We start from the raw sequence: 27,895 nt of genomic DNA, 5'->3' as shown, positions 1-27,895 counted from the left end.
CAGGCACAGAGGCCTGCACGACAAGCACCCTGTTGGAACAAACACACACACACAAAGGCATACACACACAAAGGCACACACCAGAAAAAAAAACAAAACAAAAAACAACCAGGCACTATCAGGATTAGGTTCTGGCTCTCCCTGCACAATAACTCTTCCCAAAGCACGAAGCTGGCGGCCAACAGCACCTCTTCCAGAAAGAACCACTAAACACCAGGTAACACACATCAGAAAGTTTAATATTGTCACAAATACCATGTAACACTAGTATCAGAGCTACTAGTGTGCAAAATAAAAAGACTCTCTACCTTTGCAAAACCAGTCAGGCATGCAATTTTTCAGGTAGACACACTTAAAGCTGCAATGACTGTTTGTGACTCACATGTTACTTTACAACATTCACTCACAGTGCACCATAACGCATATTGAAATGTTATCGATAGGTAGGGCAATCCAAATCTTACGGGTGGCAAGAGGACGAAGAGGAGCAGCCCGCACGCTGTCAGCTACTTTCTGCGGGAGAAGAGAGTGGGGAGAACCATGCAGAGACTTCACATGTATTTTGGTAGAAGAGTGGGAATTCAGCGCTGCTGCGTGGTCTCCCTCTTTGCAGAAAGCAGAGCGACTGGCAAGTGTTATTTAGCTTTTGCCTTCCTAACTTGCTTCTCAGTGTAAGTAATGCAACTGACTGCTGTGCAGATACAGTAATGGCATCGACTCGAACTCGACAGAGGGCAGGATGCACCAAGTGTACACGGTCTTTGTCATTGCTTTAGTCCTTGGAATAAGCCGGGCCTGATGTTGTCTTTGTGGTTTGTTTAGGTCCTCAATGTCAAGGATAAAACAAAGCCCCCATGTTCCTTTCTGGTCATTAGCTCTAGCTGAATGCTCGTGTTCTGAGTGCCTGCTTAACAGTACTAAAGATTAAAGCTTTGTGTGGAAGCAAATACCCATTTAAGGCGAGAGGCAGAAGTACGCGTCTGAGCAATACTACTGAGCTGCAGATTCCTAGGAGGGCAGCCGCACACCCTGAGCTAAACTAATGAGAAGAAATAAAAAATAACTTTCCTAAGAACTCTTTAAACAGATGAAGGTCAGCACAGCCCAGGGACCAGAGGTTTACTCATTTCCCAGGTCTGAAGATTTGGATTACCCCAATCACCAGCTGCTTTGTTGGACTCCGTAGGGATTTCGTGCCAAAATGTTACAGATTTTGCTCAGTAACACAACACCGTTCACAGAAGCAAGGGGAAATACCAGTGGAACCAGAACAGTGGGACAAGGGCGTTTACTTTAATTTTACCATGACAAAACAGGCATCAAGAAAGCAAGTAAGTCGCGTTGTCAAATCCCACTATAGAGTTACGTGCGTGCACAGCGCCGACACACCGCAATTCTTCCAAAGTGGCCTTAAACAAAACAACAGCAGGTAGATCTGCGGGAGGGAACTGTTGCTTCCCTTTCACAGAAAGCATCAGCACCCAGGGATGGTGGTCAGCGTGCTGGCAGTGCACTTCATAGGGAAGCTGCAAAGGTCACACTCGGTACGACGCAGTGGCAGATCTCAACGCACATCAACTGGGGGGAATTTCATCTCGGACAACAACCGATTGTTTTGTAACTGCGGAAATTATAGACCAGTTTTGTCCATGACCTACAGATGGGAAAGGTACCAACAAGGTGAATAAGAAACATGCAGATTGGGGTCCATAAACAGGAGATATTATTAACAGCACACATTCTATCTTGAATCCTATTCTTTTTATGTCATTAGTTGCATTTTTTTTTCCCGATAAAGCAGTGAGTTCTGCTGTTTTCTTTCTTTTCTTTCTTTTATTTTTTTTTTAAACCAGTTCAGACTACGCAGTCGCTGCTTTAGGAGAAGGTGCTCACGAGACAGACTCAAGGCCAGGGTTGTGGAGTTCAGTTCTGCTCGGCATCACGAAGCCTGCATCCCACTGCTGTGATGAGCGCTGCCCCTTTCCCGCTGCCGTCTTCTGAGAGCAGGAAAGTCACATCACACTTGGGTGCCAGGTCTTTGACTGTTTGGTGCATAATCCTCGAAAAGCTGCAAAGGGAAACATTGGCAGTGGGCAAGGGAGGTCTTGCAGCACCTGCAGAGCACAGCACTGCTGCAGGCCTTTGCAGTGCTCCCCTTATCACAGCAAAGGCAATTAAATGCTGGAAACTATAGTGGGTGAGAAGACTGGGAGCAGAGGTCTCTTCTCTCTCTCTCTCTTCATACGGGTCTACCTGGACCACTAGAACTACAGCAAAGTGGAAAAAAAGATACTGTATGCTCTTCTCCTTCTCATCTACCTCCTTACACTGGAGACAGGCACTATTCCTGTCCTCCCTGTGGACCTAACTGTGCTAGACCCCCTGCCTTCGCCTGTTGCTGCTTCCTAGTGGTCCATCCCCTCTGCCTGATGAGCAGAGCCATCTCCCAGAGAAGCGTCAGGCACTCAAGTTGCTCTGTCATTGTCAGAGATCATTCCCTTGCAACGTGGCCTCAAACGTGTTCAGCAAGCTGTGTCGCCTTCAGCTTGGCACAGCCCCTGAGTCCTTCCCAAGTCTTTCTTGATCCTCTCATAACCCTCTAGAAGGCTCCAGCCAACCCTGATTAAGATCTCTTTTCCCTGGCTCTCATCCTAGCAAACAAGTGAAACCACCTGGGAGAAGGACACGCAGCAACACACTACAGGTCGCAAAACAAACACAGAGGTGAATACTCACTGTGGGTGTAGTTTGTACAGAGTCCCATCCACACCAACCGTTATCTCCAGGTGCTCTAAGCCTCTGTTCTCCCTAATTTTATCTACAACTGCAGCCATTCCAGCACCACACAACTGAGCTGCTCGCTTCGACACCGCTCCACACACTGTCTTGACAATGATACTGTCATCGCATGTGCTGTTGAGCCCCAGCTGCTGAAGAATGGTTCGCACCTGAAGCAAGGCTAACCTGTCACTGTGGGAGCAGAAGAACACAGCATTAGAGGCTTTCCTCAGCTGAGCCACTGGCAGGAGCCTCACTGCATCAACAGCTGCTTCCACTGTCAGGCCCCGCCAGCAGCACCACGACAGGTTACCGCACTGATTCACTCTGCACAGCCTCCCACACGATGCCCTTACCTTTCAATCTGTGAAAGGAACTTGGTTTCAAAGATATGTCTGGTCTTCAGTGTCTCTGAGATCTGCCCTCTGAACAGGAACCCTCGTTTGGTGAAGTCAATCAAAATATTGCGGACTATTTCCCCCAGGTACATCCCACTGATCATCTTCTCATACCTGCAAGGAAAGCCAGCAGCACAGCTCAGAGGGACACCTGACAGAGGGACACGTGCAGGCAGGGCATGAAACATGCAAACCAATTGAAAAAGAACAGTCATTTATTATGGCAAGAAAAAGCAAAACACTCAGTGGCAAACCTTGTGAGTCCATCTAAAAGTACCTCACATATTCTTCATGTCCATTTCTGCCCAGGCAGGCAGTTGTTAATGACAGTTAATATTTCTCCCATACAAAAGAAATGAAAAATTGTTGCCAGAGAGACAAATGGTGCCTGAATGGAAGCTGTTTGCTGTGCATTCCTTAGCAAAGTGCTGAGCAGAACCTGGGGAAAACCTGTAGCCACTGTCCAGCTTGGGGAGTCCTCTCAAAGCATGGATGGGACCTTGAGTAGAAGAAGCTCAGTGGCTCCGTGCAGGAAAAGTACAGCAAAGTCACAAGGTATGGTCACTCTGAGCACAGCATTTTTAAGGGAGTGCTGCAAAATAGCTCTTGAAAGTTAAAAAAAAAAAAAAAAAAAAAAGGTGAAGAGGTATGGTCAGCACATTCCCAGAGTCACTGACCTGTATGCTAGCAAGCCAGGGGACCAGGGCTGGTTTGGGCTTTTCAATTAATTCCAGCACCTGATTTCCTGTAGAGAACCAGTATTCAAAAGCCAGCAGAAGGAACCAAGCCATTCCAAACCTCTCACTCAGCACACAAACCCTAGTTTCCCACCAGGTCTGCCCCAGTCTGCGGAGAGGGAATGTTTTCCCCTTGCAGACTTCCTCCTGGCACACACCAAGTAGTGGCTCTCCATGTGGCCGTGGGCAGCCCTGTGGTGAGGACAGGAGTCTGTTTGGCTCTCCTTCCCTTCCAGCATCATTCTGGTGTGAAAGGAGCATTCTGTGCTCCGTAACCGAGCTGTGCCCTTAGCAATGAGAACTGAACAATTTTTCACTTAGTGAAAAGTGCTTTCAGTGATGCATCCTTTATTTCACCTCCTGAAGCTCTAAGCAGGGTTCCTGCCCTGTAGGGAACTGAGCCCAGCAGAGCAGCCACCTGGAAGCAGGCCATGCAGTCCATTTAATACCAGGATCTCTCCCAGGCTTGTACCCAGTAAGGGCCCTGAGTGCCCAACTCTTTCTGGAATCAATTATTCCCCCTGGCAGCCTCCCTCCTATGGCTGTTTACTCTATGCCAGCTCCACCGCTGCATGAGCCTCACTCAGTGTCTGCCCCTCTGCGCCTGTTTGCACTTTAGCCTCCCAAGAGCTTCCTCAGGGACCTTCCCACTTGCCCACATCCCCGAGGTTCCCAGGCAGGTTTACTTTTTTTGCACAGTTTTCTTATGCACTGCTGCAGAGAAAAATAGCAGTCTGGGCATGAGGCAGCACATGTGTGTCACCACAGTAATGCCATGCTGGGTCCACTCCTTGTCAGCCCTTTCTTACAGGGCACAGGGAAATGCTCACACAAGAGCTGAGTCCCCAAAATGGGGCCAAGGTCCTCTAATGTACCACATTATCCAGAAAATTGCCTCAAACAAGAATTGGCTGCAACTGATAGAGAGCTCATAACTGCATTACAGTGATCAGCTTCAAGCTCCAAACCATGCCAGCAGGTTTAGGCTGAGCATTTCAGCCCTCCAGAGATTGGAGTTAAATGATTTTGAGGTCTGTACCTACTCAAGCCATCCTGTAATTCTGCAACTCCAAGAGCTCTCTACAGGGAGAGTTCAGCTAAAAGAGATTGAACTGAGATCAAGAGCACAAGAATGACAAGCCATCATGACACCACTGCATACAACATGGCATGAGAAATAGGGCAGTAATCAGAAGTCTCCTGAGACTCTCACCAAAAACCCTGCACCACAGTTCCATGGCAGCAAACAAGCACTGGACAGACATTCAGTGGACATAAGGGCTCTACCTACTCAAAGGGCTGGAAAAGGAATTTGATAGTAGTTAAAATGAACTTAGGGCTTTGTAAAGAAGACACAGAGATGCTGCTGCAGAACAGCTTGGCAATGATTAGGACCTCAACTACCAATATAAAAGACAGTAGAAAGAGAAGATGAGAGATGTTTGCCCTCTTGGAGGCTAGAAAAAGAGAAACAGAGAAGGAGGAAATTACACAGGATAGAATGGCTGCAGTCATTCTCCACTCTTGACCTCTCCTTTCTGAGACCTGGGAGCAATCCAGTTCTCTCTTAAAAGCATTTGAGGCAGCCTGGCTTATTCTCAGCACAGCATTTATCCCACAGTACCTTTGCTTTCCAGCATTTAGTGAATAGTCATCAACTGCTTTGTCATATATTGTCCTGATATCGTCCAGGCATCCATTATCCCCGAACGCTCCCCACTCCATGTTCACACACATCCGTCCTTGCTCACCATCCACCATCTCTATGTTTCTCATCTCCTCCATGTAACAGGCATTGCTGCCAGTTCCTGAAGAGAAAAAACATTGAAAAAATATTGAAATTCCTGGCAGTCACCTCCAACAAAGCCCATAGACCTGTGAAATCTGGGGGAAAATCTGGCGAAGGGAAAACTTCAGGAAGTTCTGAGGCATCAAGCAAAGAAAGCTCCAGAGATTTTAGTGGCTAGTGGCAGGGTATTGTGTAGTTTTTGCTTGTTTTGTTGGGTGGGTTTTTTTCTGATGCACAAAATTCAATTGTAGACTGACAGGCTGTAGATGATCTCTTGTTGCCAGCAGGCAAAAAGCAGAGACCCAGTCTCACCTGTGGCAGTTTCCAAAGTATTCAATGGCCAAAGCAATTCAAGCAGGGGACAGAGAGCTGCTAAAGCCCTGGGGTTTTTGCTCTTATTATCCCAGGCCACCTACCAAGTCCCTGCTCTGCACGCAGACAGCAGCTGCAGATTGTGTCTGGCAGGGCCACAGCACAGACAGAGGATGCTCACAGCATCCCAAGGACGTCATGCCCTTCCTGCAGGGAACTCCCCCTGCAAACATGTCAGCAGTGGAGCAGCACAGACACGGCTTCCTACCTACACTGCACTGTGCTGACTCATCCTGGACATTCTCCAGCTGTCTGAAGGAGTAATTGGTAATATTTTATCTTCCTCAATGCCAATTTGAAAGCATTGTTTAAGCTCACAGATGCTTTGATCCCTTCTCTTTCTTACTGGGCAAGGCCCAGAGAACTAATTTCTCTGGAGAACTTTGTAAATTCACACTATCCATGCCATAAGGATAGCCAAAGCCCAGGCATGACATGTGCAAAGGCATCAGCAGACACCTATGGAGTTAAGCTCTTTACTATGAGAGTGGTGAGGTGCTGGAACAGGCTGCCCAGAGAGGTTGTGGATGCCCTGTCCATGGAGGTGTTCAGGGCCAGATTGGATGGGGCCCTGGGCAGCCTGGTCTACTATTAAGTGGAGGTTGGTGGCCCTGGATGTGGCAGGGGGCTTGGAGGTTCGTGATCCTTGAGGTCCCTTCAACCCTGGCTATTCTGTGATTCTGTGATTTCAGCTGTTCAACTGCCAGAAAGGGAGCTGGTAGCAGATGCATTTTGTCAATCAGATGCATTTAGTCAATCAGAACCTTCCTTTGTGTGCACAAATGGCATATTTTTAGGAAAGCACAGGGATATCCCAATGAGAATACAGACAGAAGTATTTCAAACATACCCACAATGAGTCCGATTTCACAGTTTGGGTCTTCATAAGCACAAGTCATCATTGTGCCCACTGTATCATTCACTACAGCTACTACATCCAAGTCAAACTCCTTGGGAAAAGAAAAAAATAACAGTGAGAACTCTGAGTTTGGAGAAACCCCCCACACCAAAGGCAGCACCAAAAGGGACACTACCAAAACAAACAACTGGAAGTACTGGCCTGATTTCACATGTGCAAAAGTCAGAAGTTAACATTCCAGCAAGCAGTGACAGCACCTTGCATACTCTACCTGCTAAAGACTATAACAACAGAAGGAAGTACTTTTCCAGCTGTTCTCTTTGGCTTATGCATAGTTGAGTACAGATCTTGTATACAGGCACACAGCAGAGAGCTGTTGTCATTCTTTATTTCAATAGTGCAATAGCAAATCCAGCAGCACTTGCTGATAAAACTCAGCTAAATTTCACGCTGTCCTCTGGTTATTTTCTTCCCTTACTAGAAAGCATCAGTTAAGTTGCTTGAAGCTTTTTAAAGAACAAGTGTTACAGGGGCCTGTCATTTAGGGTGCACTGAGAAGCATTCCTACAGCCACTACATTGAATACTCCTGCTTTCTCAGTGCTCTGATGCAGTGGCAATCGCCACAGGGTTTGAAAACTGCTTTGAAAGCTCTGTTCAATTTAGCAAAGTCAGAAGCCTCTGGGGGAAAAAAAAAAAAAACAAAAAAAAACAACTAAGCGAAGAAATTCCCCAGCACGGCCCATTTTCAGCAGCAGTTGCAGTTTGGTGGCTGAACTCTCTCATTTCTCCTAGACTGCCCTCTATGGTGACCAGGACATGTGGCCAGCAGAGCCACAAGCCACCAAAGTAGGTGCGTCTGGACCTTCCATGCAAGGCAGGAGGCACACTAACCCCACCAGAGGGAGCCAGACTAACCAGGAGTTCTGTAGGCCCTGCAGGGGGGGGAGAATTAGGAGGAAGGAAAAGTAAAATCACCTCTCTTCTTTTAATTCCTTCTCTTAGCAAATACACGACGTCTTCTCCCTCACAGTCTGTAGCTTTGAATCCTTTTGTCCAGTTGAGAAGGATACCCTACAAAAAAAGCAAACAGGTTATCACACTTCCTGATGTACTGCAGAATGCCCCAAATCCCATATCCCCCTAAGGGAACATCACTGAGTACTTCTATCTAATAATTTCCCTGCATATGCATTTGAAATGTGAAGTGCTTTAGTGTGTAGTTTTACAGAAGGTTCTGTTATCTCTGGAATTTGCATCTAACATTACTAACCATGCTCAGTCTCCAGACTTCCAGGACAGAAACACTTGCTAATGAGTGAATCATTCTGCATCATGCCCAAAGACAGAAGAAGACAGTTAAAACGAAAAAGGAAAACATCAGACATCTTAGTTTGAGACAGAAACTACTTTTTTTTGAAAGCACAGCTCACTACAAAGCCATCACACCAGGAGACAGAGCTACTGCCCAAACTGCAGCAACGCGACAAACTCAGAAAGTAAAGAACGCAACAGAAAATGTATCTTTCTTCCAAAAACAAACAAAAGAAAATGCTAAGAGAACAAGAAATTATTAACAGCTGCACAGATGGAATTGGTGGTGATACATGGCAGCAGAGGAATTCAACAGGAACTGTAGGCTACAGCAGTCCCTGGTTCATCTGGCAGTACCAGATCAGCCTGGGAAGGGCTCTGGCAGCAGGGGGGGACAGAGCCAGTGCTGCTTACTGCTCACACAACCAGGGAGGTAGCACAGTCCAGTGCGTTTATATGGTTGGAAAAAAACATGTTGCATTAAAAAAAGGCACATTGCCATCATGGAAAATTTAAATGCTCTTATCTGTCACGGCCATGGGCTAACCAGCATTTGAATTACTGCCTTAAAAAAAAACTATAGGAGGAGCTCTACTAGTCATAGTCAGAGCATGAACCCTCCCCTCTTACGACTTCCCTGTAAGTGCCCAATGGCTGATCCAAAAGCAGAGAATTCAGGCCTAGCATAAGCACAAAAGCAGATTCAAGAAAATTAAGGAACTCACAGCGTCCAGACTGGTCTGTTTGCAAGGGAAGGAGAACGTGAAGCCAAGAGGAAGCCGTGCACCTTTTATTCCCATATAATCCAGGAAGTCGGAAATGCAGGTAACGATGTGGTCAAACAGCTTTAAAGAGAAGAGTCAAGCATTTGAAGTTGCACATCACACAACTGTTCTTCAAAAAGCAGCAGTGCTGTAGAAGAGAAACACAGATAATCACCTCTTCTCCCGTTCCCTGCATCACCTCTATAGGAATTGCATAGATCTTGTTGTGCATTTCAACTGTTCTCCTTTTACCACTGCGAATTTTCACCAGCAACACTCTGAAGTTTGTCCCTCCGAGGTCAAGTGCCAGAAAGTCTCCGTTCTCTGTAAAAGAATATGTGTGTGTGTGCATTTCAAGAATAAGAAGCAAAGACATGGGGTTGGGCTGCCTGCAGCACAAGGGTAGCACAGGCTGCCCTGTCCGGGACTGGCATTTTCTCTTTTGAGGTAGTCTTCTCTTTCATTACAACAGACCTGCTCACCCTTCACCAAACCCAAATCTCATTGCAGACGGCTCACATTGGGTGCCCACGCATCCAAGCCACATCCTCTTCTCCAGCTCTGGTACTCCCATACCTGTGCCATCTGGTGTGCTGCGGACAAAGGTGGGCAGCATTTTCACTTTGGCAGTCTCGTGACTCTTCTTCTTCAGGCCTGCTTCCATCTCTGTCCTCATCCTCTTCTTCACCTGCAGGAGCTGCTCATGGGTGAGCTTGAACTCAGCCAGCGTTTCGTCGATGAGCCGGTGCTGCTCCGACAGCCGGTACGCCACCGCCGTCACCATCGCTGCCCCTTTCCCACTGCCGCTCTCTGACAGCAGGAACCGCACATCTGAGTCAGGCACCAGGCGCCGGGTGGTTTTGTGCAAGCGCCGAGCGTACCTGCGGGGAGAGGCTGCGAGTTCATCCTCTGTGTTGCCTCCCCACCGGGCCCCGGAATCTCGAGCTACAGCCTTTCAAGAAGGTAAACTGCCAGGGAAGAGCAGCTCCTCCTCACTGTCCCTTTCCTTTCCTCCTGAATTCCTAAGTACTTTAATGTAGGTCTTCCTCAAAGCCAAACCCATCTGCGCAGCTGAAGACTCTGTAAATGAAGTCTCCTTCCGAGACATCTATTGAGACCCTATGAGAGAATACGTACTCAGAGACTACATAGCTTTCATTGATACTGGAGTATCCAATTACTTTGGGGTTTTGGCTGCTTTGTTATCTTTGGGTGTTGTTTTTTGTTGTTTTTCTGTTTGGCTGGTTGGTTGGTGTTTTTAATCTCACTCTTCAACTAAAGGCAGGTTTCCTTCCCATAAGATCCCCATCTCAGACTGAACTGCCCACACCCATTTTTTGGACACCTCATCATCTCACATCCAGTCTGGGTGACATCTTGGGATTACACATCCAACTCTTTGCAAAACAGAACCTGTGGCTGGAGCCAAGCAGGGAACTCACTGTGGATGCATCTTGTAGAGGGAGCCATCGACGCCCACAGTGGTGCGGAGGCGGCCAACCCCTTTGTTATCCCGCAGTTGGTTGAGGATGGCACCCAGCGTGGAGGCCACCAGGTTGGCTGAGCGGAAGGACACGATGGTGCAGACGTGCTGGACTGCTATGCAGTCCTCGTGGGACGGCTCCACCCCCAGCCGGGTTAAGATTTCTTTGGCTTTGTTCAAACCTTCTTTGCTCCTACAAAGAAAGGGTAGTAATGAGTACTCCTTAGGCTATAAAATACAGGATTGAGACACATTCAGCCACATATCTTCCTGCATAGCATATGAGAAAGGGGCTAGAAAGACCAACTCTTCAGACTCAAACCAGCTTCTCTGGAGCTGGAAGCACCAGCCTCACCACTCAGCACAGGTCTGAGTGCACAGCTAATCCAGCACCCGTTCAATCAAGCAGCGTGGAAAACAAAACCCTGAGCGAAGGTTGCCTAAGTGATTCATCCTAATGGCTCTCTTTTCAGACTTTTACAACATCAATGAATTTCTGCCTCTCACACTCAATTTTCCCATGCTAGAACCCAGCCTGAAAGCAAAGTTTCTGGCAAAACTCACTCATGTGCAGCTCAGTCACTTCCAAGACAAAAACAGGAGGTGTATATCTTGCTGCCATCACTACACTCCCATACATCTCTTTAAGCACTCTCGCACATAGTTAGCACCAGCTAGAAATTTGAAACTGCACAGGAATGTGCCCCCTACTTACAACCAAAGTGCTCTTTGGACGGTGAGGTAGAATTTCAGGTCTAATTTTGCTCATGATAACCAAGTTTCTCAATATCTACATTTTTCTCACTATTGTTCATCACTACACTGGCTCCACATGGATGTGAGACCAGCACGAATGGACCCACACATTCACTGGAAAGCTGTTCAGACTAGACAGCCTGCAGGGAGTCACTGCCTGTCCCCTTGGCACTGCACTCACTGCACTCCCCTTGGTACACGAGCACCAAAATCGGAAGCTTTTCAAAGAGAAAAGCTGGCCCAGTCACTACAGCACAAATACCCCAGTGATGTGAATTTTAAGAACGTGGGGGACAGAGCCAGTAGGCACTGACCGAAAGGGTGATGACACTGTAAGAAACCAACTGGCGCATAGCTCAGAGGTCGCCCAGCGCTGCCTACGAGACTGAATGCTCTGCCTTGTCACACTTGTTTTCTTGCTGCCCAGCAATCCCGTGGATACAGCAAGAAGCAACACAAGTATTTGGGAGGAGGCACTAAGCCAATTCACTCCCACGTTTAGCTGCAGGGTAGCAACTTTTAGGTCTTTGCAAGCTGGGTGAGTGGTAAAGCACAGTAGCTGTAGCAGTGTGGATGGTCAGGCTTTTATCGTGCCTCCCAAAACACACACAGGGAGAAACCTGCTGCCTCTCAGCTCAGCGGAGCTGGTGGTTTTGAGAAAAGGGTGCTGACTGCCTCCTGTGGATCCTCACATGTTCAGTATGTACCCATGCTGGAGGACGGCTGCCATCTCCAGTGCAGCTCATTCCCCAGCAAAGCAAAAAGAGAGATTGGAAAATTAACATTCAGAGTCATTTGGAAGTCAAAGCAGAAGGGAGTACTCACTTTTCAATGGCAGAAACATGCTTTGTCTCAAACTTTCCTTTGGTGAGAAGCTCAGGGGTAATTCTTCCCTCAAAGAGCAGTCCCTCCTTGGCCATCTTCACCAGGATAAGCCTCACCAGCTCCCCCATGTACATTCCACTGACCATCTTCTCAAACCTGCAGGAGAGGGCAGCAGCAGTCAGCCATGAGCTCACAGGCTACACCAAGAGGCATAGACCAGCTATGCATTTGCACCACATACACCAAACAGTGGTTTGCATTGGCACAGGCAAAGTCAGGCTTTCTTGAACTTCTAGATTCACAACATGAGTGGAAAAGGGAGCACAATGCAGCAAAGAAAAGCAGCAAGAGTTAACTTTAATTGTCTGGCTCCAGGAAGGGCTGCGTTGATAAGCTGTGAATTGAAGCTAATGAGTAAATAGCCCTAATCAAGACTCTGATCATATCCTTCCTCCCAGAAAGGTCCTATCTGCATCAGGGCTGCTAAAGGAGCAATTCTGAAGCAAAGACAAAAGAGGCACAAAAACCGACCTGCACAGGGAACAACCAGTCATCCTGTCAGATGGCCAACTGCAGGCAAAATGTGATCATGCCTGGACCACACCACCATCTCCTGTTTATGGTGACAGCAAATATTTTGCCAGAACCACACCACACATCAAATGAAGCCCAAAAGTTCATAAGTAACCGCCTTACTCACAGTTGCTTGCCAGGATTTAGGGATCCACGGTCGATCTCTCTGTCAAACTCTGTCCTGATGTCTTCTAGTGAGCCGTCATCACCAAAGGCCCCCCATTCTGTGTTTATGCACATCCTGCCCTCATCCCCTTCCACTAGGTCAATGTGCCGCATCTCCTCCATGTAACAGGCATTGGTGCCAGTGCCTTTATGGGAAGGCCATGAAAGTACTAATTAAACACGCCAGGCAAAGGGAAAAAAGCCACATGAATTCTGCAGCAGAAATGCGTCTTACCAATGATCAAGCCAACTTCACAACGTTGGTCATCAAAACCACAGGTCATCATAGTCCCAACGGTATCATTTACAACAGCCATGATATCTGCATCGTAGTCCTGATGGAGGAAAAACAGTATCTGTAACATATGGCTTCTCTGGAAAACACTGCTTGTGTTTGTCATTGGTTTGCTCAGAACTAATTCCACCAGGAAGAGGGGAAAATCATAGAATCACAGAATCATTAGCATTGGAAAAGCTCTCTCTGCTCACCCAGCCCAACCCCATTGCCCAGGACCTTCAGTGTCGCATCTCCATGGCAACACCTCCAGGGACAATGACTCCCCCACCTCCCTGGGCAGCCTGTGCCACTGCATCACTGCTCTTTCTGAGGAAAAGTATGTCCTAATGCCCAGCCTGACACTCTCCTGGCACAACCTGAAGCCATCACCTCTTGCCCTATTGCTATTACCTGGGAGGAGAGGCTGACCCCCATCTCACTGTATGAGCCCAAATTCATCCCATCTCATGCTCAAAGCCTTCTTGTCTAAAATCAGCAACCTGGTTACCATCACCCTCCATAAAATCTGCAGAGAGAAACTGCAAGGAACAACACAGCTCACTGAGCATAAAACTCCCCTTCTCTTCTGCTCCTCTCCCATGTCAGCCTACTGCACAACTTTGCTGAGCTGCTGCGGGGGAGCCTGAACCATGACATGCAGCTTCTCAGGAATGAAATGTGTGGGTATTGCTGAAAAATTGTGGAACCAAAGGGCAGCACTTCCTCAGTTTTTAGAGGGTGATAGAATTGCTGAAGATTGCCAGCAACAAGCCACTACGTAGTAGTTGAGTTTTGTGCTACGAGGAGCATCACAGCTTCCACACAGTAATGGTAAGATCACTTCATTTTTCCCAGCAAGCAGCACGTCTACATGCAAGTGCACCATCACTCACACCACATGCTCAAGTCAGTGCTGTGAACAAAGGTCTGTGACACAGAAACAGCAGTTTGCTATGATGAAGAGTTTAAAAGAGGGGAAAAAAAAAAAAAAAACAAAGCCCAGTTTACCCCACGTTTCTTGATGGCCTTGTTAAGCAGCTTCACAACATCTGCTCCCTCCACTCCGCTCGCTTTGAAGCGCTTTGTCCAGGTTATCAGAATACCCTGATGAAACAAGAGAGCGACCTTAGGACAGTGCCACCATAAAAGCAAGTCAATTTTACTTTTTTCCCTTTAAAAACAAGATTTTGTTCTTCAACAGCATCCACAGGTCTCTGTTCTTAAACGGAAATATCAGAAATGGAGCAAGGGTTAAAATGCTTAAACACCTATGGTATGTACCTGTGCTCAAAGGTAAGTATTGGGATTAGGTGTATATTTAACATATGTACACATATAAAAAGTCATTATAGCCAAGGCTTAGACACAAAGTCTAAGCATGAAAATAATTTCTATGCTGAAAAGGATGAAAACAAGAACAAATGAGGCAAGAGAACAAGATTTAAAAGTTAAACAAAGAAGAACCTCAGCAAAAAGCATGTATAATATGATAAATTCTATTAAAAATCCTGATATACAGCATGGTTCAAATACATCGCACAGCTCAAGCAGTGTGAAATGTAATCAGCACTGCCTCACCTGGCCCTGCTCAGCACCAACACTAGGAGATGTGCACCAGGGTGCCTGCAGCCCTGCAAGCTAGCAAACAGGTCAGGCTCTAACAGCACAACCTCGTACTAAAGGTGCAGCATGGGGTTGACTTCCCTGCATTTATTTGCTACGCCATTGCCATAGCAATGCTGCACCAGGAGGCTGCTGAGTCACTTGCGCTATAAAGAGCAAAAGAAGGAAAATATTGTAGCACACTTGTCATGGGAATCACACCAGTCACTCCGTGCAAGGCTGGGTTTTTTTGCATGCAAAAGCATGTTGCTCATGTTGCTCCCAGGCATCATATACAGGAGGGCATGGCTCAGCACCACTGCTTGCGAGGAAGACCCCAAGCTGAATTGGTGTGTGCACACGGGAAGTTCAGCAGCAGGATGGGCCCTTCCCAATTCTCCTCCACGCAGAGGTGAAAGGCTGCAAACCTGCTGTTTGTGTTTACACAGCGAACCACAACCCTGAGGAGCTCCCGCAGAGGCAGTATAAAACATCAGATGCCTCTTTGTCATCTGCTAACCGGCTTCCTCGCATAGAAGCATAAATACCAATCTGACAGTGAAGCACAGCACTCACTTACTCCAAAAACATGAAACCTGTCTGGGATTCTAATTTCATAGCATTCTTCTGCATGTTAAAAAAGGTGTGCAGTCGTCTTACCTCATCCAGCTTAGATTGTCTGCACGGGAAAGAAAAGGTAAACCCAACCGGTAACTTCTTGTCTTTGATTTGTTGTTTCTCCATAAAGTCTCCCAGGCATTCAGCAACATGATCAAAAAGCTGCAAGGAAAGCAGAAAAGCGCCTTGATGAGAGTTACGGGTTGAGGGAGGGCACACTTCCACAGCATGTGAGGAGAAAGGGGAAAAGGTCTACTCCAGATTTTTAGAGATGTTACTGTCAGAACTATAGAAATATTCCCAGGCCGTGTGCATGTCCTGTGTTATTTAAAACACTGAGGGGGATAATTGGAAGGGAGTACCAAAAGCTATCTGTTGGGTGCAATTAGCCCTTGCAGCTTCACTGAGAACAATTTACAGTCTCAGAGACAGCAGAGCACTACAGACGATCATGAACACCAAGAGGAATGTCTGGCTGTCTGAAGTGGGTCAGTGAGTGGTGTGTGCAACCTTACGATTTAACAGAACACCTTTAACTCGTTCCTAAAACGAGATCTAATTTGATTAAGCCCAGCAACAGTGGTTTCCCAGGGAAGAGGCTGCCCTTTGCTGTCTGGGGCAGATCAAGGCCACTTTGCTGGGTACACAGTGATGCAGCATGGGACACACTGCACTCAGTGAAGTAATAAGACACGATGGCTTCTTCGGGAGGCACACAGTAATAACAACAGCCAAATGAAAAACAAAATAGAGATGTAGGAAGTATCTTGCTACATACTCAATCTCATTAAAGCTCCAGCTGCCAGCAGAATTACAGACAACAGCCAGGGGCCAAGTGTAAACCCCTCAGGAGTTTGGAGAGCAGGAAACAGATACTGACTGAAGACATTGCTGCAAAATTCCTCTCTTATGCAACAAATCACGACCATGTCAAGAAGAGACAGGGCATGCTTCATGAGTCTGACTACAGAAGATCCTTCAGCATTCTCAGTGCAGCTGGCTGTGCAGGTCCTGGCAGCCCACTGGGATGTCCTTCTGCAGGTCAGCAGGCAGGCAGGCTGCAGGCAGTGCACCGTGACTCAGGAGGCACGCAGCAAGCCACGCGCACACCGCTCCGACCCAAAACGTGCATGGGCAAATCCAGTTAACTATTAGCTACATTCTTCATGTTACAGTAGCTGTGTCTGCTCAATAATGCATGCTCTGGGTGTGCTACTGCTTTCAGTAAAGCACAGAATAAAGGCATTGCTCAAAAGAAGGGGAAAAAAAGGGAGGCATTTATCGATTTTGCTACCATTAAGCGCAGTGCGTTTTTTCCTAAGAAGACTCAAGGATGCATCTGTGTGCTCCCCATGTCCACACTAACATCCACTTCTCACAAATAACCAGTTCTGCCAGGACGGTAGAGGCAACATCACAAGTTCTTGAGGATTTCATATAAGTGAGGCAGGCAGATGGAGGAAAAGTCCAAATCACAGGTGTGCAGTCCTGGAAGCCCAGCAGTATCATAGATAGAACTGTAGAATCATTCAGGTTGGAAAAGCCCTCTCAGCTCACCCAGCCCAACCCCAGTCCACCCTCACCCACCTAACAGGTGGGGGAGCAGAGGCCGACCCCCACCTAAACACAACTAAGCAACCAGGCCAAGACTCTGGCCATGACGTTGCCTGCTCAGTTGGGCCCAGAGAGGTTTCCTCAAGGATGCACTCAGTGGGAAGCCAGCAGGCTTTGGCAGGCAGCTGCAGACCTGAGCTCAGGCTCAGATTCCTGAATAGGGAGGACTTAAAAGGAGCAAGGAAACCTTCAGATCTGGAGAACAGTCACAAACTCAAAACCTACCTCCAACACAGAAAGCAAAACCGAAATCAAGCATCACACGTGCTCCCATTTGTTGTGCTGACACAGAACAACACAGAACACAGACTTCTTACAAATTTTAGACCTGCTATTACATTGTAGGAGTCAGTAAGAGTTTTGCCCTTGACTTTGACAGGGAACTGTCTCCAACTGTCAAAGCTGTCAGGCCACACCTGACAGATGGGGAAAAGTAGAACTTTGAATGCAGTGAAGTAGGAAATATCAAAACATACTGCACCAGCAAGGCACAAAGCCACAAACAGCAATCCCTTCAATAAGGTGATTATATATTAGGCTAAAAGAGTATAACTCACCAAAGTTAATCACACAGTCTGCTGAAAAACATTTTCATAGCCTACCCTGAGCAGGCAGTTCAGTCCAAGTATTCCACTAATCTAGCTCAGAGATCTCACAAACCTCAGCCACGTGCATCACATCATCACCTGCCTGTGTGCCTCCCAGGCATCTGCCATGTTTTCCTGTCAAGTCTCACAACAAGCATTTCAGTCGTGGTCGCATATTGTCACAAGACAATTACGACCTGGATGCAATTTCAGTGATGGTCAGCCCTCTTTTTCCTGTTAGTTAAATACCAGAAGTACTGCCCACCATGAGTCACTGGAAGCCATCCTTGCTCCCTCTCCCAGTTAAAAAACTATGAGAGAATCTATCAGCCTGAGCTCCAAGCTGCTGCCTCCCAACAGCAGAATAGCCTTGGGATATTTAAAAACCAAAACACAAACACAACAAAGCCCAGGAAAGAATGCAGCTCCTCTCTCAGCTTCTCCTTAGTGTCCTTCTTGTTCCTCCATCCAGTCTCAACTGTGTTAGAATTGCAGGGTTGGGCATGCCATTTGCCTACAATACTAAGTCGTCTTCCTGCCTTCCATTCCTATCTCTGGAAGGTAAGTTTACTACAAACGCTGGAATTTTTATTTCTGGGCCAATTTGCTCCTGCACAATGTCAGGCCAAAAGTCTCCTGCACAATGACAGCAGAGCAGCAGTAGGCATGAATGCTCTGTTACTAACTACAGCTTATTTATTCTCAGCATTGACAAAGAGCTGTAGGGCATCCATGCGTGGTACTGTTAAGATGCTCTGGTCATTCTTGCGCTCTTTTCCAAAAAGTGCAGAGTGAAAGCAGTGAATCTTTAGGGAGGAGTCATAAGGAAGAGGCACTTACCCGTGTCCCACTGCCATGCATGATATCTTCAGGTGTATTATAAATTTCACTTTCCATTTGTACTGTCTGCTTTTTTTCATGCGATACTTTCACCCGCAAAATTCGAAAGTAAGAACCACCGAGATCCAGAGCGATGAAATCTCCTTTCTCTATGTGGAAAACAAGACACAGGTGATTAAAAACTGCATGTAACACACACTTGGGAAAAAAATAATGCACAGAGAAATGCACAGTGCTTATGGCAAGCAAGTCTTTAGCTGTAGGGCATCCACGCAGAGCATCAGCCCAGTTCCCCCCAGCTGAAGATGAACATGGTGCAAAGGCAAGGATGGCTGCCATTGATGCATGGGTAACTGCAGTGAGGGCTCATCCAGAAAGAATGAACCGAGAGCGGGCAGTTTGTATCCAGATCTCATGACTAAGCTGGCAGAGCAAGGATCTCAGGAGAAAGCTGAAAGGATGTTGGAAAAAGAAGAGGAAACGAAGGGATGCCAGAGCACTGATGAGCCCGCCTTGTGTTGTAAGTAAGCCTGTGTAACTTTGGCAAGTAGCAGCAAATAGTGGCTGATTTGCGCTCTGCTTTGAAATCAACAGATTACAGGGAAACATAGTTAAGCAGGAGCTACCCATTCCACCCCTAGAAGCAGAGATTCACTACAGTCTGCAGTCACATAACAGAAGTCAGAGAAACGGCAACCCGACACACCACGCAGAGCCCTGTGCTGCTGCAGGAGTTACTTGAATCTGCAAGCCCTTGCATAGAACTCCTAAGCACCTCACCAGGAATCAGGGCAGAAGTGAGGGTGCCTCCATCCCCCTCTGCACTGGGAAGGATTTCAGAGGTCTGAAGCCAAATACACAACCCTGCAATCAATCCAGCTATCTGGGAAACCACACTGTCAGTACCCCCTGGAGAGTAAGGCAAATACCATCTGACTGAACTGCTCCTGCTATCTTCTCTTATCGAAGAGGGAACAAAGACAGCCATCACTGAAGTCTGTGAATAGCATTTGGGGAAGCAGCAGCACACCTTAACAAACAGCCATGTGTGCCCAGGCTGCAGCTAATCACTGAGGCTATTTGCAAGCACCTGCATGTGTACACAGCATCCCCGGCTCACCCAGGCTGCTCTGAGGGAAGCAGCACAGGCACGCAGTGCTTTCTCACCCTTGTTTTTTATTGGTTTGTGCTTTTTGACAGTGCCAGAAGTACTCTGCACTGCAAGTGGGATGAGCTTCATCCCCAGCTGCCTTCCATATCACCAATTCCATCCCACAGCACTCTTCAGGCTTGCATCTAAGGCTGTTCCAACTTTACTCTATGCCTATGGGAAGGCCATTCCCAACATCATCATTTCTCCACTTCTAACTAAATTCTACATGGAAAGAGCTCTCGCAGCTGGGAAGATCAATATCTATTGATGTGTCATGCCGCTTCAAACCTCAGCTCTTAGAGCTGTCTGACTCCGCACTGCTGCCAAAACACAGGGTATGCAATGTACCATGAGGATTAGCAGACTCAAACTCACTTCTGAGATAACTGTCCAACATCAGGCCACGACTCCTCCAGTCTCACAGCTCCTCCGCATCACCCCACCACCCCAGGAGCCCTGCTCCACTCAGCAAAGCCCTCCAACAGCCAAAAGAGGCAAACACACAGCAGAAGCCCTTATGGTTTCGCAATATTGTGGTCTAACACAGCAAACAACCACCACATGAGAAATTACAAAGAGCAACAGCCTGTTTACAGAATATGTAATGAAAAGACAGTGGAGCCCATAACTTCTACCAGCCCTTAGAATTGCACTGCTTTTCAATGCAGCCTTCTCTTCACACTGCCTAAGACATGGGCAAACTCAGGGTTTGCTGAGATAAGGGCTGCGCAGTGCTTGTCTTCCTGCTTCTGAACGCTGAAGCTTTGAATATTGCTTTGCACCATTGAAGATGTCATTGAAAATGTGAACACATCCAAATTGCACATGCAGTTCTCCTACTGGGGTTTGCATCACAGATTCAGTCCCTCACCTTCATCGGGACAAGACTGGAAGGAAACATTTACCAGGAGCACCTCATTAAGCCAAATACCTGAATAAGCGTTATCGTTACAGGGCATCATTTCTTGAATGTAAACCATTACCTTCAATAAATAAATGAAAAATCAACACTGGGCCAGATGGCCCTTTTTCAAGCCTAAATGCACCTCAGTACATACTTCAAACAAATCCTGCACTTCAGAAACAGCTTCCCTGGCAGCAAACTGACAGATCAGGCTGCTGATTTCCAGCCAGACTCATAGCAAGTTAATATTCAGTAAGAGCTATCCTTCTGCATTAAAAAGGTTGAAGCGCTCTGAACAAAACCTAAAGCTTTCTGTATGTTAAGTGACAGTTTTCTCTCCGACTATTTCAGGAAAAGAAACTCAACTAGCAACAGTGAATCTACAATTTATACCACAAAGATGCTGGAGCCAGAGGAGCAGGAGGGACCAGGCAGAGCCCCTTTCCCCATGCCACACCACATCCCCAGTCCATACCGTGGAACAATCTGCAAAACTATAGCAGCACTTGCACGTGATTGCCTCTCCTGCAGTCCCTTAGAGCAAGCCCTGCCCATTACCCAGCTGCATGCAGCAGCTTCATGGCTGCCTTTCTCAACAGGCTGCAAATTTCCACACAACATTGCAACATAACAGTTAGCAGTGCTAAATCAAGGGAGATGCAGGAATTGGGCTTGTTCTATCTTTATTTTTTAAATAGAAAATTGCATTGAAGTTAAAAAAGCATAAGGTGGCAAGAACACAACAGCAGAGCTATCAAAGACTTCCATCTACCAGACAATTACAACTACTACTCTCAGTAGTGCTTTGGACCATTTCTAACAGGTATCCCATGAAGCACACCATCTTCAATAAAGAAAATTCTCAGATGCTTACCTGAGCCATCAGGAATAGACCTTACAAAGGTAGGGAGCATTTTCACTGTAGCTGTTGGGTTAAAATCTCTGGAGAGGCCGTTCTTCATTTCCCTCCGGAAGCGAGCCATGATGTCTATCAGAGTTTCGTCAGAGAGCCGCATGGCGTAAAGGTATTTATCGATCTGCGGAGAGAGATGAACACAAGCATGGATGTCCCAAGGTGTCCAAGCAGAGCTGTACGAGGTACTGCTCCTGAATTACACAGATAATACAAGGACAGTCCTTAGCACTGGTGCCCTGCCCAAGCCAGGAACACAGTTGAGCACTTCATGCCTTGTCTTTTGATACAAAACCGAGGAACAAGTACGAGTGCTATGACTTGCATTAGTTGAAGCCAACCCATCCTACTGCCTTCCCAAGGCAAGGCCCAGCCCCACATCACTCTGCATTCCCCATCCCACAGAAAAAGCTTACCCACAGCCTCACACCTTTACTGCCAGCCTTCCTCCACCTCTCATCTCTCCTGACTATCCACAAGCTGAAAAACCACAGCTAAACATTTCTGTTGTCCTACATGGGGGGATGTAGGCATTGCCACAGCGCACCAAGGTGTCTTGTGTTGAAATCTTCAATTGCTAAGGAGCCGCTGCAGCAATTTCAGCGCTATGTTAATAGCTGAGAGATGATTCCATTTCCAGAGTACCTTCCCTGTGCTGCTGCAAACCATCTCAGCCAGAGGCTGGGGAGAGGCAGAACTTTGCTGTGGGCAGGTTGAACCTTCCTCCTCAACATAAAACATCAAATTAAAAGTGGTTGACTTCTCCCTTCTGGTTTCCCAAGACAGGAACTTCATCACCCTGGAAAAAGGACGTGTTTCTAGACTCCTGGTAACGTTGCTTTTATAACGTTACAGCCATCTTCAGTGCCAGGAAGAGTGAGAGATGCTTTGCACCTCAGAAGTACAACTCAGCCTTGGGAGTCCTTGCCAAATGTATGACCCACTCCATCCATCTAAGCTGTCAGTCTATTCATGCCTTCATTTATTATTTGCCTCACAAACATGATTCTGCAAATGGCACACAAATGGTCCAAACTGAAGCCACACCTCTGGGATTGCTTTTGCTCGCAGCTTAGCAGGATCGAGGAAATAAAGCCCTGCTCATGTTTTATGTCCTCAGCAAAACTGGAAGAATCACCTGATTCAAAGCCACACCTCCGTGCCGGGGCTCTGCATCTCCTCTGCTGCTGTGGAAGACTCAAGAGCACTCATCTCCCCGCTGATGTTACGTCTCAGCAGAAGCAACAAGAAAACACCCCTTGAAAAGTGTATATATGTAAACACTCCATATACCTGGGACTTTGATACAGGAAATGATGGATAATGCCAAACATGAAGGAAACACAGACAGCCAAAATGTAATTAGAGCCTAAGCTGGTCATAAACCCAGCGCCACTTGGATTGCTCTGCAAAAAGCACTTCTGCAGTACCAGATAGTGTATCAACCCAAACCAGATGTACTCCAGTGACAGGCACTTGTGCAGCCAAGGAAGGGGGCATAGATAGCACCAGCAGGGCTGGGGGCTGAAACGTGGGGCTGCAAACGCAGGCAGAGCAGACCCTGCACATCACCAAGCAGCGTGCGGACAGACGGGTGCTGAGGCTGGTGCCACGCTGCAGGAAGGTTTCTCTCTGCCACTGCAAATGCCGCCAGAGCTTTTTTTAGCAGAGCCTGTTCAGCAGTGATGTCAGAGCCCGAGGTTATTCCCTTTTAAAGGAGGGAGGGGACTGGAGCTATCATGGCTGTCAGCAGCCCACGCTGCCGCTCAGAGGCCCCATCACCCAAATCCCCCAGTGACAGCTACGCTAATGCATCACGCCATGAAAATACCGCCTTACAACATTGCACTCTCCTTCTGAAAACAGGGCTGAGGCCCTGAATTCCACCTTACCCAGCCGTGAGTGCAGCTTTTGGTGTTTGCACAGTCAGGACCAGGCAAGCCCATGCTCCTAGAGCTGCTCTCCTGCAGTGGGGAAAAATGGGAGGCAGGGCTCTGGTTTCCCTTTGAAAGGCCAGTGAAAGCCATCAGCCTCACCAGGCTAGGAGCATCATGCTGAGGCCATCTCCACCGCTGGGACTCATGGGGCAGGGAAGAGGGGAGGCAAGGACAGAACCATGCTTCAAAACAAAATAGCTCCTGTGTATTAGTCTGGGGGGGGGGGGGGGGGGGGGAAGGGGGAATAGCTATTTTCTCCCAGGCAGGAAAAGGGTTAGTCATCTCATCAGGACAGCCAAAGGGAAAAGCAGCACTCCTCTGAGGGAAAACCCCCAGCAAACAGCAGTGAATAACTGGGCAGGGAGATGGGGGCTGGATTACGGGAGGGAGGTTTAATAACACCCCACTCTGCTCATGGCCAAAGCCGATCAGAGAGCAAATCCCAGCCTTATCCAAAGGGATGTGGCAGCAGGGCGGCAGGGACAGCGGGACTCCTGGTAGCTGCCTGCCAAGCACAGCCCTGCACACAGTGTGAGCAGCAAGGGGCGGAAAACACTGCTATATGTAGCTGCCTCCAGGATGGGCATCCTCCCTCACTGCTGCTCTGCAAGCCTCCAGGAGCTTTCCTTATTTCCATTTTTTTTAAATGTTTTTTAACAGCCAGACAGAACTTGCAAGCATATTTTTTTTTTAAATGGGATTTCATCATCCAAACCACACATAGGTAATTTTTCTTGGTCACATAAAAAAAGACTCTTTGTACTGGGAGAAAAGGGCTGTTTGAAATTTGGAATATTGCAGGAGCCCCATGGGAAGGTGTGGATCATCGTGAGTGGGTAATGCAATAAATAGCACTGAGGGCGCATCCTCACACACACTGCGGAAGACGAGGAAGGCTCCATGGACACCTGATAACAGTCTCTCAGTACCTGGAAGGAGCTTATAAGCAAGAAGTGGAGCAACTTTTTACATGGACTGATAGTGATAGGACAAGGGGAAATGGCTGTAAACTAAAAGACCTGATATTCAGGTTAGATGTTAGAAGGAAATTCTTCACTCAGAGAGTGGTAAAGAGCTGGCACTGCTGCCCAGAGCTGGGTACACCATCCCTGGAGGTGCACAGTGCCATGGATGTGGCTCTTGGCAACCTGAGCTGCTGAGGGACAGCCAGCCCATGGCAAGGGTTGGGGCTGGGTGGGCTTTGAGGTTCCTTCCACCCCAAACCATTCTGTGGCTCTGTGATTCTATGAAACACACAGCCAATAACTCAGACACTGCCAGCAGCATCCAAGAGCAGGGCACTCCCATAACTTCGGAAATCATTAACATCTTTTGTACCAGCGTAGTAGCCTTCGTGTAACGCCCATCCCCATGCCAACACCTTCCTGCAGATCTGTGCTCCTTGGGAAGATTCACCAGGAGCCACACATGTTACAACAGGCAGCTCAGCCATCCCAACCTTACTGTTTATCAGATCAGTTTCTGAAAAGCCTTTACACAACAGGACAGAGCTCCAGGGGTTTTCTTGATACCTACATTTTATGCCCTGTTCCATCACATTCTTTTCAAAGTTAATAATCTTGGTGTCACTCTCAAAAGATTTTTTTCTTCTCATGTCAGGCAACACGACAAAAAGACACTGTTCCCCTGATAGGGCAATCAGGCAACACCTAGTGCTCCCCACTCCAGAGGCAGCTCAGCAGGCACAAACCTGCTGGGACCAAAGCATTCAGTCACGACCCAGTCAAACCACCCTATTTGGGTAGTACATGGCATTGCACGTCACCTGCTTGATTCTGCGCAGCAGGCTCATGTGCAAGTGTGTAAGGCTTTGTGTGTCCTTCAGCACCCTACACACTGCCTTGCTCCTCCTGCCTGCTGTGACTCGCCCTGTACAATGCTCCAAAACCTGCAAGGTGGGGCCAAAATTCCTCTAAAACAGTAAGAGAGTGCCTAACATCCAGCAACACAGAAGCAGCAGACCCTGCTCCTCAGGCTGAGGGAGCCTGAACCACGAGCCTGGAACCAGCCTGAGGGTCACACAGGGGCTGAGCAGCACAGAGACTCTACCTAAAGACGTTCAAGTGAAGGGGCTCAAAACCTGCCCCAAGTCATGTAGGCAGGAGCAGATGTCTGAAGTCCTCCAGAATGGGCAGCCTGCTTTTCTCTTACTGGATTTCATTTTAGTTTCCAAACCGAAGAATGCCTCCCTGCTCCCCAGCCAAATGATTTGCCATGCCACCAGCCATCAGCAGCTCGTGCTGCCAAACCAGCCTGCAATAAATAACCCCCAGGAGTACCATGGAGGCCTACATGCTTCCTCTCAGCCCTCCCCACGCAGCACCGCAGCATGCAACCCTACGCTTATCTGGGGTTGCTAAATATAACAGCACAGCCGGGCAGGGGAGGCCTCACCCAGGCACACAGGCCCAGCATCGGCTGCAGCGTGCACAAATCCTATGGGAAAGGGAAAGAAGGGCCTTTGGGAGCAAGGAGCTGCTACTGCAGGGGCTGAAGGCCCTCAAGGCCTTCCAGCTCCTCACAAGAGCTGCAGAATGGAAGAGCCAAAAGGCAAAATGGTGGAAGGAGATGGGGAGCAAAAGGGGTGCTGCTTGGGTTGATGCAAGGGAGGAACGGACCGCAGGCAGGCAGGGCGGGCAGGGCAGTGCCCCCGGGCACAGGCAGGGGCCCCAGAGAGAAGATGGCTCTTCCTGCAGGGTGAGCCCCACAGAGCAGCCCTGTCAATGCCACGGCCGAGGCTTCCCCACAGTACTGTAGGAATGGATGCCTTTGGTGGGCACTGGGCTGCGCCGAGTGGGTCACGTAGCAGCGCCGGAGGAGGTGGCAGAAAGGAAGGGAAGCCTCTGCTCCGTGACGTCAGCCCGGCAGCACAGCGGGGCCTGGTGACATTTGCAATTATTTTCCTGATTTGCATCCCCACATCCCCAGCCCTAGGCTCCCTGCTCCGCCAGCCCTGCAGCGTGCTCGGCCAGGACCTCCCTGCCATGTTTGTATCTACCCCGTGCTGTGCATCACGCCACAGGGCTGCTACGCCAACCGTGCTGCTTAATGCAGGAGAAGAAACAAAAATACCCACAGAGCAACTTCTCCCTTCCGAGCATCGCCGCCTATATACTCAGAAGACACGGCGAGATGAAACTCAAAAACGATCTGCAAGCAATTGCTGAGCGATGGATGCTCACGGCGGCCCGGAGAGGAGCAGTCCCCTGTTGAAGGATGCCAGAGCCAGGAACGGCCCCTGGGGCTGCACCCATCCCCATCAACAGCACGGCACTCCAGCCGTGCCCACCTCGCCTTGCTCGGGCTGGGTGAGGCTCACGGTTGTGCCGCCCATAGCGGGGTGGCCATGGGGACAAAGCAACGACGGCAGCAAAATAAATAATTTAGGAAGAAAAAAAAAAAAAAAAAAAAGAAGAAAAAAAAAGCAGGCACTTGGGCTGCGGCGGGGGTGCAGCCCTTCCTCCTCGAGGCTGAACCCTACCTTTTTGACCTGGTCCTCCTTAAGCTCGGTGAAGTAGTAGGCCAGGAGCTGGGCGGCGATCATCCTGCCGGCTGCAGCGGGCGGCTCCGCGCACGCAGCGATGCGGCGCCCCGGGATGGCCGCGGCGCCTCCCCTTCCTCCACTCCTCCTCCTCCTCCTCCTCCGCTGCCGCCCCGGCCCCGCCCGCTCCCGGAGCTCGTGCGGCACGGAGCCCTCGGCCCTGCGGGGGGAAGGAGGCAGCGCGAGCGAGGAGAGGAAGAGCGCTACAGAAATGGTCTTTTCCAGCAATGGGAAGGACAATGCAGGCTGCTGGGGCTTGCATTACTGTGGAACAGGAAAAGCAAAATGCAAACAAACAAAAACTTCGGAAATTCTGCGCTACAGCCTCTCCATTCAGAAGCATTTGAGAAAACAGCACAAACGCGGTGAGAACCGCCCCCGCCACACGATGCTGGGGCAGCTCCGAACATCCCCTCCCGATGTCTGATGGCACCGAGCGAGCAGGACGCAGCCCTGACCCCTGGACCTGATGTCTGTCCTTCCTTCACCAGTGCCATCCCCACACCAACGCTGCTGGACAGGATGGGAACCCCTCTCCCAAAACTTGCTGCCACTCCTCTGTCGTTGCGTTCTCCATCATCACCCCAAAAAGTGTGCCAGTCACCGAAAAGCCCAAGTCCACGTAAGCAAGGATGAAGCTTCCCCCTGGGAGCAGAAGGATGAAGGCAGATGCCGAGGTGACACGTGTTGCACCCACACCTCGTCCAGGAATGCACAGCCATGCATACTGCACTGATGCTTGAAAGCATGATTTGCATAGGCATTGTCTGCCGAAGTCCAAGTGATAAAAAACCTGGTTCTCGAGTTTCCGGCTTCCTTTTCAGTGCTGCTTCAATTAAATGGCCACACTGGTGAATGCCACAAGTTCTTTGGCAGCCATCCTCCTTTGGACTGCCACGGTCTCTGCAGCAGGGCAGGCAGGATTTCCTCCACCTCAGCACGTTGGCTTCAGCTCATCAAGTGTTCCACTGCTCTGTATGCTCGGTTTTGGAGAGCCAACAAGTGAACACACAGTGCTCCAGGCACGGGCTGTGGGTGCCTGAAGACACAGCAGCCTGGAGCAGGGCAGCAGCTTC

At 48.5% G+C, this 27,895-nt stretch overlaps 1 protein-coding gene across 1 annotated transcript; it reads right to left on the bottom strand.

Annotated features, from left to right (window-relative positions):
* Positions 1-218: 218 nt before the first annotated feature.
* HK1 (hexokinase 1) lies at positions 219-26,875 on the bottom strand. The gene is made up of 18 exons (XM_042862993.1): positions 26,760-26,875; positions 21,282-21,444; positions 18,351-18,499; positions 15,352-15,471; positions 14,098-14,193; positions 13,048-13,147; positions 12,775-12,958; positions 12,075-12,230; positions 10,453-10,686; positions 9,587-9,891; positions 9,186-9,334; positions 8,972-9,091; positions 7,911-8,006; positions 6,925-7,024; positions 5,538-5,721; positions 3,135-3,290; positions 2,737-2,970; positions 219-2,068 (listed from the first exon to the last, which is right to left on the bottom strand). Exons 1-18 carry the CDS (start codon positions 26,820-26,822, stop codon positions 1,924-1,926), a joined length of 2,754 nt encoding a protein of 917 aa, XP_042718927.1. The 5' UTR covers positions 26,823-26,875; the 3' UTR covers positions 219-1,923.
* Between the last annotated feature and the right edge of the window lie 1,020 nt (positions 26,876-27,895).

This window comes from Lagopus leucura, unplaced genomic scaffold (genome assembly GCF_019238085.1).
Source record: "Lagopus leucura isolate 7727_CA_CO unplaced genomic scaffold, USGS_WTPT01 Super-Scaffold_739, whole genome shotgun sequence".
In the NCBI taxonomy this organism is placed as follows: domain Eukaryota; kingdom Metazoa; phylum Chordata; class Aves; order Galliformes; family Phasianidae; genus Lagopus; species Lagopus leucura.
This window is presented reverse-complemented; position numbering and strand designations above follow the sequence as displayed.